Raw genomic sequence first — 11,128 nt, forward strand, 5'->3', positions numbered from 1 at the left:
TATTTTATCTAGTATCGAGTCTTAGGGAGTGTTCAAACTTATAGTCCGAATCAGGGGACAAGTTATATGTTGGATTTACACATTGGTTCGGTTATGTTTCACATGGTGAGATTTCAAGCTAACCTTAATTTATCATAAAAAGCCACATGGGAGCTGTGACTTCACTGGTCAGATAATTAGTGTGAGAAAGAACTTTCTTATTGAGTAATCAAACTTGGAGCATCAGCATCATCTGCGTTTTATTATCCATTTTTAAACTCAACTGATGCACAGTGCTTCCTGTAGTTGGGTCGGATCATGTTCTCACTCCAAACAAACTGCTCCAGGCTTAGCTTGGAAATGTACCAAGACCGACCTCTGAACAAGGTGTCAGTCAGATTATTTTGTTCACACCTCAGTGCGATTGCTGTGTTCTCATGTTCCCAAACAAACTGAACTGAAGGGGAAACCACTCCAGGGTTTGAAATATTTGCTCTAAACTAACTAGGTGTGAAAACGCCCTTAAAATCACTCTGCCACTGCGGTGAGATCATTTAACTTGTTTCAAACGCAAATTAACTTTTCAAGAAATCAATCAAATCAAATCAATTTCAAGAAATGAAGTGTCATTTTTGTGACAGTAGTGATCTTTCTTATTCTGATTTGTTTCAAGATATTGATGCTATTGATGCATGAAAAGTGAGACTGAAATGGAATCAAATAGAATTATTCCACCCTAGCGGCAGAATTTTTCACTTGTTTTAAATATGATTTTAAGGCTGAAAAACGTTTTTTTTTTGGCGAAATGACTTGTTACGATAGACATTTTTTGCAGTGTGATTTTGACTACAATTTAATTATTCTTTAATTTCTCATATTTACTCTCAATCAATCTCCTCAGGTGATTGAGGACCCTGTGGAGATCATTGACAACGAGCGTGAGCTGAAGGGTTTCCACAACATCGACGAGGTCATCAAGCTGGTGGGCTACTTCAAGAGCGAGAAATCTCCTCGTAGGTGGAACCTTAAAATCATCAGCTTTCTGAAAACTGTCCAGTGTATTCATAAAAACAATGCATTTATTCATGTTTCTGTGCTGTATTCCTGACTGTTATCAACTGTAAAATATTTCTAGTGTTTTCTAAATTCCTTTTTGTCCCTCCGACCAGATTACATTGAGTACGACGATGCTGCTGAGGAGTTCCATCCCTTCATCAAATTCTTTGCCACATTCGACCCCAAGGTATAAACTAAATAAATGTGTGTGTGTGTGTGTATTTCGGTGTATTTATCTGTGTGTTTATGTACAGTATATGTGTGTGTGTCTTTGGGTTCACTAAGAACATGCTTGACTATCAGGGGAGACAAAATACATTTAAAATCTAATGAGTGTATGTTGTTGGTGTATTGGTCCTTTCAATGAAAAAGCAGAGAGCAAATAGTAAGTCATATTTTCTATGATACTACTTATCCAAATACTGAATGGCAAATTTTTCATTTACTGTATTTCATAACCATCTAATTCTACTTTCCCTCAATCTCATTTCAGATTGCCAAGAAGCTGAAGATGAAGATTAATGAAGTTGATTTCTATGAGCCTTTCATGGAGGAGCCCGTCACCATTCCAGGAAAGCCCTACATCGAGGCTGAACTTGTTGACTACATCGAAGAGAATGACAGGTGAGAGCCAGGACATGAAAAAATAATATGGGATGAAATGTCATGGGGATATAATCAATGTAATCATATGATTGTCTGTTGTTTTCATTTTCAGGCCTACCCTGAGGAAGCTTGAGCCTCACAGCATGTATGAGATCTGGGTAAGAAGTGTGAAATTGTGAAAGTACACAAATTTCTTACTCAAGTAAAAGAGCAAATACTCATCTAAAAATAGAAGTTGAAGTACCATATCAAATCCTTTACTCAAGTCAAAGTATGAAAGTACATGGTCTTAAATTTACTTAAAGTATAAAAGTAAAAGTAGTCGTCTAAAAAAGTAATTTCTAATGTTCTAAACTAGTTTTCTGTTGAGCTTTTCTCTGAATCACAGATGAGAAAGAGTCTGCAGCTCAAATCACCAACGTTAACTCTAGCACAGATGAATTCACTAATGTTAATTCTCCACTCTACTCTTGTTGCTGCTCTCTTCTTCGTGTTGCTTCTCTCTATGTCCTTTCCCCTCCTCTTTGGTGTTGCTAAGGCGTACAAGCAGCCAATCACATTTGGCACTTGATCAGCTGCTTCCGGGATGGAAGCTGTCTGATGCAAAAAAATAAATCTGTTGATGTTTTCCCGAGAGTTTTGAAAATGTAGTAGAGGAAAGTATAGATTTTTCTTTTTAAATGTAGTGAGTGAAAGTAAAAAAAGTCTTAAGTGAAAGGAAAACATGAGTAAAGTACAGATACTTAAAAATCTTATTTAAGTACAGTAACGTACAGTAAGTAATTTTAATTTGTTACTTCCCATCTCTGGAAATTCCTCTATAATTTTAAAAAGGCAGCCCTAAACAGCATTAATCATTGCCTGTGAAACTTGTCTTTCCAGTTACCAGTCAATCTAGAGAGGGAGTAACGGACACCCTTGTTTCATCCCTCCCTCTTTTTTTCTCAGGAGGATGACATTGATGGAGAGCACATTGTTGCCTTTGCCGAGGAGGATGACCCAGGTAAATTTCCATGTTAAATTACTAGTAATGATGACAATGCAGATGCAAAATCAAAACAAAAAAAGTGAAATTACATTATATTCATGTTCTTATTACAATTATTGCAGAAATATTGCCCAAATAATGCTTAACTGGAAGTGATGCTGAAGATTTCTAGCAATCTCGTTATTGTGAGATAATACCATCAGGTACCTGGCTGACCAACCTACCTGAACTTTGACCTTTCACCTATAGATGGTTTTGAGTTCCTGGAAATCCTGAAGGAGGTGGCTCGTGAGAACACTAACAACCCTAACCTCAGCATCATCTGGATCGACCCTGACAATTTCCCCCTGGTATGAATATTCCCCCTGAATATACCAGCTAGTCAGCATATTAAATACAGAATTTTACACTTTTAATTTATTTTTTCATTCATCCATTTCTGACTGACTTGTCTAGCTGCATTCTGAGTGTGTTACATTATTGTATTGTTCAAAATATTTTCTGCACTTTTTGATGTTATTTTTTATTGATATTATGTTATGAGGTTTATTATTTTGCTTTATGCTATTTGTCATTTTACTGTTACTATTTTCAATGACTTTACTTAAAGTTTATTTTGTTATTGATCATAAGTGTCTTAGAATCTTGAAAAGCACTACATAAAATATTCTATCATTATTAATTTAATTATTATATAAGAATATATTGCTCTGAATGATCAAGTTTATGCATGGTCCTTATAGAAGCCTAATTTCTTCTCCTGTTTCTGTGTATCTGTCACTTCCAGCTGGTGCCCTACTGGGAGAAGACCTTCCGTATCGACCTCTCTTCTCCCCAGATTGGTGTGGTTGATGTAGAGGATGTAAGCCCTCTTTCTCATCCCCAGCATGCCTTGCAATATGCTACTTTATAAAACAGAGAACTGGTGATACTTTTCGCAGAGACTGATGAGTCTCCCATCTGATCAAAGCTTAGGCTGTGATCACATCGGATGCTCTTTTGAACGTGCTTGACAGGTGCACTATCACGGTGGAGGTCTTGGACAAGATGATAAAACGTTGTCTACTCTATTCTCTCTGGGATAACATTGTTTTGTCAACAATGTTATCCCGTATGTTACATCAGGTTAGCTAGCTAAAGCTAATTAGACAGCTTGCAAGTTCTGCTCAAACTTTGTGTTGCACAGCTACAAGAATGAGGTCACGCTCCTTGTGCCCTTTGAGCTCTGACTTTCTCTGTTAGCAGCGATGCTCATAGCTTCACTTTGCATTCCAGCAGGAGAATAAAGCCTCCCATATGATCACGGCCGGCCACGCCCTTTGTGTACCTAGCATTCAAGCTATGAATTGTCCAAATGCCTGCATTCTTGGAAATCGTTATGTCTTCATATTAAAGATTTCTACGAGTGTGTCTGTGTCTCCCCCTGCAGGCCGACAGCGTGTGGATGGAAATGGACGACCAGGATGACATGCCCACAGCTGATGAGCTGGAGCAGTGGATTGACGACGTGCTGTCTGGAAAGATCGACCCAGATGATGATGATGATGAAGAAGACGATGATGACGACGACGACGATGACGATGATGACGACGATGATGATGACGATGACGAAGATGACGACGATGACGATGATGATGACGATGATGATGATGACGACGATGATGATGACGATGATGAAGACGATGACGACGACGACGACGACGACGATGATGAATAAATGTTCATCACCATCTTTCGGTTCACTTTGCTTTAGCCAGTAATGGCAAAAACCAACTGTAGCACCAATTTATTCTAACATCTTGCAGCAAACACACTTTGTGTCAGTTCCTGTTTGCTTCCTGTATGGTTTCCTCAAAGCCTTTGAGGGACAAGTAACATGGCCCGATGGGAAGCTTTTAATTTCAGTCAGGATAGGAGATTTTCAAAGAAGCAGAAGAGGATTTGTGTCTCTGTAAAAAGGAGATGTGGTTCAAAATGTACGTGTGCTGTATGTCCTTTGTTACAATGTTCAAATGTTTGTCTCACCTCTGGGGTTCACTGTGAATGTGAGTAAGGAGGCTAACCGAGTGAAACTTCCCTCACATTGTCTATCTAGCATCACAGAACAGGGATCACCCCTCTCTCCTTTCCTCCAATTTACTGTAATTCTGTTTCAGCGACATGTTTTCTACTGGATGAAGAGAAGAAACAAACACTTTATTGTACTATTTTTTTAAGGAGAACAAACTTAACCTCACTGGATAGTCTTAAGATTATGAAAATCTTGGAAAGAGATTAAGATCCTGGAGTCCACACGGAAATCACAAAATAATTTGATTGTTTCTGCTCTGATATTAAAGAATAATAAGAGAAAACTATTTTAAAACAAATGATGTTGTTTGTTGTCATTTCTATATGAAACATCACTCTTTGTGTGTGTGTGTGTGTGTGTGTGTGTGTGTGTGTGTGTGTGTGTGTGTGTGTATGTATGTGTGTGCACAGTACAGTAATTTAATAGAAAATGCTGTCAGTTGGCAGCCTGCAGGCTTATATTACTAAAATTTCAGCAAATTATACCATGAATTGTAATATTGTTAATTCGATAATTCTGATACAATGGACTGGTTAATCAATGACACCATTAACTCTCATGTCAATTTTAATAAATTAACATCACCTGGGTAAAGTAAGTAGTGTTAATTTTCACTGTTCAGCAAAAAAAAAAAAAAAGATCACTAAAAACTATTGTTCTGAAACAAAATCACATCGGTAGGGAAACAAGGAATCATCTGATTTGCTGCTGATGTGAAAAGTTCAGCCGTGGCCATCTTTTTTCCACACATTTTCCAGGTCAACAAGCTCTATAGGAAGTCAGTGAGCATCCAGTACCTTGTTGATTGTGTTGTTCGCAGTGTGAACGCATGATTAGAGCAACTCTTACTTGATATCAAAACATAAATTAATTGCTATAAAAATTCTGCATTGATGTGTAACTTCACATTACATTTGTGACTGCTGACAACGTCAGCTATCCTGAAACCACAAGGTTTTGCCCAGTGAAAGTCATTTATTACATATCAGTTCAATGTACCTATTGATTAGTGAACAGCTGGCCTCATACTGCCTCAGCAGCTGCGTCAAGCAGACACACAGCCAGGATCTATGTTAGGGTGCACAGGACATTTTGGAAAATAACATCCACTGTATGCTACAGATTCCTCTTCAATATATTCTTTATTTTCACCTTGCTATTTTGTATGACTTACTTTGTATAACTCCAAAAAATGATATATGTTAATCAATAAGGATTTGAAAACTGTGACTGAAACTAGTTCAATTAACACAGAATCTAACCAAACACTATGATATTCTCAATAATAACAATACTGGGTTAACTGCCCAGTTAAACATTTTTAGATTAAAACTATCACAACCTGCATCTTCATCTACGGTAGGTAAGTTAATAAATCAAGAACATGGAAATTATTCCTATCATACAAAGTGTCGTTCAGCTTTTGCCGACTCATTGGGTTTGTTCATAATTTGTAACTTTCACGACTATCCTGTATCACCAGATAGTAATTTGATGACTTTGATAACTATAGGGCATGTAACTACAACTTGGTGAGGTGATAAATCTGAAATGGGGAGTGGAGGTGATTCAATTACCACCATAAGACGCAGCCACAACAGTGTCAGTTGGTTATGGAATTACCAAAAAGTCTCAATTAGTTACCTCCGCTGTTACATAATATGTTAGCTGGGAAAGGCATTCAGCTAAAAAATGGATTAACCTGTACTCCAAGCTAAGCCACAGATATTGAAAATTCAACTTGTCCTGAGTAATCTCATATACATTTTGTGTTGATATTGGGAGATTTTAATGTTTTACTTAACTTTTAAAGTGGTCAAGTTCATAATGGATGCCCCTAGTATAATTTGTCAGAAAAAAAACATTTAATTATATACAATATTTTACATAGGCCTATGTAACAGTTCCACTTCTGATTTATCTTCAAGTACTTGATATGCTTTTGCCCATTATTATTTTTTTTTGTAGAAAGAGCTCATACATGCCCTTTTATTTTGGAAGCAAAATTGTTAAACTGGAAGCTATCTGCAGCTTGTTTAATGGAGATACTATCAAATAGAACCGTTACCTTTTTTTTGAAGATTTTTTATTTTTTTTTGGGCAGTTTTTGCTTTTGTTACAGTTGAAAGTGGAGAAAGACAGGAAAGATTAGGAAAGAGAGAAGAATGAATGAAAGAAATAAAGAATGAAGTGAGACAAAGGTCCTGAACTGGATTTGAACCCAGGACTTTGCTGTTACGTGGTTTGGGCCTTAGACCACTGAGGCACCAAGACGTCCCAGAACCCTTCCCTGTTATGAACCAGGAAATGCTCTTCTGTGATGTTTTTACCCCATGACATCACGCCAACCCTGCCATGAATAACCCCCTCTGTCATTTGAATTTGTTAGGATTTTAAGTCATGAATTTACACCAGAAATATCCTAAGTTTTTTAACAAGTATATACTGTATATAGTATGCATTATTTCTAAAAAAAAATAAAATAAACTAAACTAAATTGTCCCTGCTATTTATTAGACCAAATAAATCATGTGGCATTCATAATGTTTGTTCATTGCCTTCACCTGCTTATTCCTATTCAGGGGGATCACAGGGTGAACACAGATAGACAATCACTCACATTCATAGCTATGGGAGATTTAAAGTCTTCGATCCTCCTGACTTGAAAATCAGCGCACCCATGGGAAATCCACATGAACACAGGGAGAACAAACTTCACACAGAAGAGGTTAGGAATTGAACCCAGGACCTTCTTGCTTTATTTTAAAGTGAAAGACAGCAGAGGTTCTTCCCACTCAGATAATTCAAGTCACAACCATACATCAGTAACATTGAATTTCTTTACTGTATTTCATCATATTGAGAATTTCTGCATCAGCATCCCCCAGGGAACACAGTGAATATTTGAACTTTATAGTAAACCTGCAGTCTAGTCTCTAGAGCTCCGACAGACTGCAGATTCTCCACTCTTCCATTTTGATCAGGCCCAATGAAACCATTAGAGCGGTTCCCATTAGGGTCAAGGCAACAGTAAGCATTCCAATAAAACTGAGCCACCCTAACACCTCCTCCAATCTGTTGATTTCCAGGAATCACACCAGTGACTACATAGGCCTGGGTGCAACCCTGCAGGATGTTAACCAGGTCCATCTCATGGCTCTTCCACTTGCCACGGTTGAAGCTGCTGTCCTGAGGGGCAGCGTTGGTCAGGGTGGAGGTGGCCAACATGGCACGTTGATTGGCGGTATGGGACACCGGGTAGAGGTGGCCCTTGTCATAGCGGGAGCCTTCGTAGTCTCTGTTCAGAGCCTGGTGCTGACCTCGTTGGGGAGCGGGGACACTTGTTGATAGAGCCATGCAAGGGATGTTAACACCATCCAGCTGTGAACATTTCAAGAAACAATATTATCAGATATAGTGTGTGTTTTTAAACCTTATTATACAACGGGGAAGTTTTAGCAAACCAATCTGATTGGTTAAAGACCAGTGTTGGGCAAGTTACTTGGAAAATGTAATATATTACTCTTTACTTATTACTTCTTTAAAAAGTCATTGCATTACTTTACTTATTACTCTACAGGAAAAGTAATTAGTTACATTACTCGTTACATTACTTCCCCCCCCCCCCCCCCAAAAAAAAAAAACAATTTATTGAAACGATGAGGACAGCTCGCAAGAGCAGAGCTCCTGACCACAGCCAGGCCTGCTGTTCAGAAGTGAAACAACGATTGTATCTCATAAGGAGAAGTTTCTCCAACCTGTTGTCAGACAGTCTGTTCCTTCTGGAGGTGAGCAGCAAACTTCCTAAACTGAACAGCCGCTCCACAGGCACTATGGGTCCCGGGTCGGGGTATTGTACTTCATGTAAAAGTTTTTGATGTTTGAGAACTGGTTGGGTGTCTCAATCACAAATCCTCCTGACTTCAAATAATCCATCACTTCTTTTTCTGCTAAGTAGCTGTCCACCACCGTGTCCTGCTCTGAAATCCAGCTTCTGTTTAGCTTCTGTTGTTTAGTCGGAGTGCATTCGTCGTTGGCAGTAGATGCCTCTTTGTTGGGTTGTTTTTCCCTGAGTTTCTCATCGCTGTGTTGCGTATCAGATGCTTTGATAAATTGGATGTTGTGTTTTTCGCTGTGGAAAGCGGTTTGCTGCCACACAAAGTTTACAACGGACGATAATGTTCTTTGCATCCTTGACTGAGATAAATTCAAAGTAATGGGAAAACGTCCAGCTGCTGAAAGCTGCGTCTCACCCTCACCCTCCATCTTTTGTTTTGCTTCTTTAAGTAGTAGCCGACGTAAACCGGCTCGCGCATGTCCTTAAGATACACGGGAGGAAAAAAACAAACAAGGATTTGGGGAGAAAAAAAAACCTTTGAAAATTTCAAAGGAGAGAACAGAAAAGATTGATGGGGGTTCAGGCTTAAGTAACGCAGTAACGGCGCGTTACTGGGATTAGTAGCCTAACTAATGTCAACTAATCCCTTACACTACTCGTTACCGAAAAAAGTAATCACATTACTGTAATGCGTTACTGAGTAATGCGTTACCGCCCAACACTGTTAAAGATGTGTTCCAGCCGTGCTCATAGCTCCCTTAAAACACAGGTAGCCATGCTTCAGCGACTGCTATGAAGACATTTAGTTAGTTTACAGTCTTTCTTGTTTTCTTCTGCTTTTTACTCTCATGCATGTATACCTCTTTGAAGAAAACTTTCCAGACAGTACACATGTATTGGTAATGCCACAGGGTAACAGCAGGACAGCCGGTGGGCAGGTCAAAGTTCAGCTCTGCGCACTGTGCGCAGCCTCGTTGTTGCCAATCTGCCCCCTGCAGCCTCTCCACAGCTCAGGCTCACCAGGCTGTACAGCACACCAGCAATCACACAAGAAGCACAGAGAAAACAGACACACACAGAACACAGGGACGAAGACTCTTCTCCTGTCACCCTCTTAGCAGCCAGCAGAAACAAAAAGCACTGTGGGACAGAGCGACATTGTGCACCCACCCAACAAAATGAAGCTCATAAACACACAAGATGTAAGGCTTTTAAAGGGAAGAGCTGCCTGTCACCAACCTCCCTGCTCTGATTAAGGAATACGCTACAGGTGAGACTTCAAAGTCCTGCTGTGACAGTAACAGAGAAACCATACAGAATGCACTTTAGAGTATAGGCAAGATGACTAAGTAGAGAAGTCAGAGGGGGTTACTAACATAAATACCCTCACATCTGGGAAAAGCCCATTACTGCACCGCAGTTTTTTTACTGTTAGAAAATGAGAAGTTTGACTGGAAAAAAATGGGTTGCAGTGCCTTGCTCAAGAGCACACTGACAGTAGTTAAGTGTGGAGCTCCTTATAGACCCTATTCACACTTTCGGGTTTTATGCAACAGAAGCCGTCATAGCAGGGAAAAGCAGCAGCAGTAGCGGCGTTTATGAATGAGAATAATATGTCCATGGATTTTCGTCTTTACTGCGATATCTACCAGATTTTTCAACCAAAGACAATTGTTCTTTTGGTGGACCAAAAGAAAGAAATTCACTATTCACTTGTAGATATTCCCAGCAGAATGAGCTGAAACAGTGACCTGCTTCTGAAGTTTGAAAACAGCATTGTTGACATTTAACCAGGTCTCTGGAGCAAAACTTTTGGAATCAATACACATAGTTTAACTTAACTGAAAATAATTAAACACCTGAAGTTAAGGCAATACCTGTGGCTCGATGTACCATTTGTCAACTCTGGTCACGGGTGGATTCTGAAACTCATAAGCAGAGTACACTGGGATCTTGTTCACTGTGTCGTAGAGTGAAGCGTAGAAGTACTGCGGCTTCTTGTTCTGGTCCAGGAGACACTGACATATCTGCTGGTAGCGGTTGTTGTGTGAGGAGTCAGTGAGGATTGTTGGATGGTTACCATTCAGAAAGAACTGTTGACAGTTTGTAAACAAGCTCACTTCTCCTTTGGAGAGCAGAGGAAACAGTAGCAGAAAAACTACCTGGAACATATTGTCTGAAGTCTGTTCTTGGGTAGACAGCTGTGGAGGTAGAAGTACTGACTGGTTTATATATGCAGGGCTTCACTGACGCAATCACACCACACTTCCTATTTTATCACATTTGGATAGAAGTACACTATTCCTCATTTTTTTGGTTATTTTCAGGAGCCAGGTTTCTGCTAGCACAGGTCCTCTGCATGCATGGAAGTATATTGTCAAAGATCACTGGTACACTCAAATTGACTATATAGAGTTATATCCACTGTAGAAGTCCTGCTGTTTTCAGCATGCTTGCTAAACTACTGCTGCACTGTTGCTCCATCCCCAAGAGGATCTTTTTGGATTAAGGGGAACCTCGATAATGGCTATCACAGTATCACATTGTTCCTGTTGCAGGAATTGCATGAAACTGATTTTGGTGGCTTTGA

General features: G+C 39.4%; 2 protein-coding genes across 2 annotated transcripts in view; one reads left to right on the top strand and one right to left on the bottom strand.

Moving 5' to 3' along the window:
- The window catches only part of LOC139931788 (calsequestrin-1), a 33,150-nt gene extending 28,186 nt beyond the window's left edge, over positions 1–4,964 (top strand). The window contains exons 4-11 of the mRNA XM_078291563.1: positions 881–992; positions 1,149–1,222; positions 1,529–1,659; positions 1,754–1,799; positions 2,590–2,644; positions 2,879–2,979; positions 3,417–3,491; positions 4,059–4,964. Coding sequence (XP_078147689.1) covers positions 881–992; positions 1,149–1,222; positions 1,529–1,659; positions 1,754–1,799; positions 2,590–2,644; positions 2,879–2,979; positions 3,417–3,491; positions 4,059–4,346 — 882 coding nt within the window. The 3' untranslated portion in view covers positions 4,347–4,964. The remainder of the gene's footprint in view (positions 1–880; positions 993–1,148; positions 1,223–1,528; positions 1,660–1,753; positions 1,800–2,589; positions 2,645–2,878; positions 2,980–3,416; positions 3,492–4,058) is intronic.
- Positions 4,965–7,370: 2,406 nt separating this feature from the next.
- On the bottom strand, positions 7,371–10,709 carry LOC144543567 (endonuclease domain-containing 1 protein-like). The gene is made up of 2 exons (XM_078291865.1): positions 10,416–10,709; positions 7,371–8,081 (listed from the first exon to the last, which is right to left on the bottom strand). The coding sequence occupies exons 1-2, from the start codon at positions 10,707–10,709 to the stop codon at positions 7,575–7,577; spliced, it is 801 nt and encodes a 266-aa protein (XP_078147991.1). The 3' UTR covers positions 7,371–7,574.
- Between the last annotated feature and the right edge of the window lie 419 nt (positions 10,710–11,128).

Source organism: Centroberyx gerrardi, chromosome 23 (genome assembly GCF_048128805.1).
Source record: "Centroberyx gerrardi isolate f3 chromosome 23, fCenGer3.hap1.cur.20231027, whole genome shotgun sequence".
Classification (NCBI taxonomy): domain Eukaryota; kingdom Metazoa; phylum Chordata; class Actinopteri; order Beryciformes; family Berycidae; genus Centroberyx; species Centroberyx gerrardi.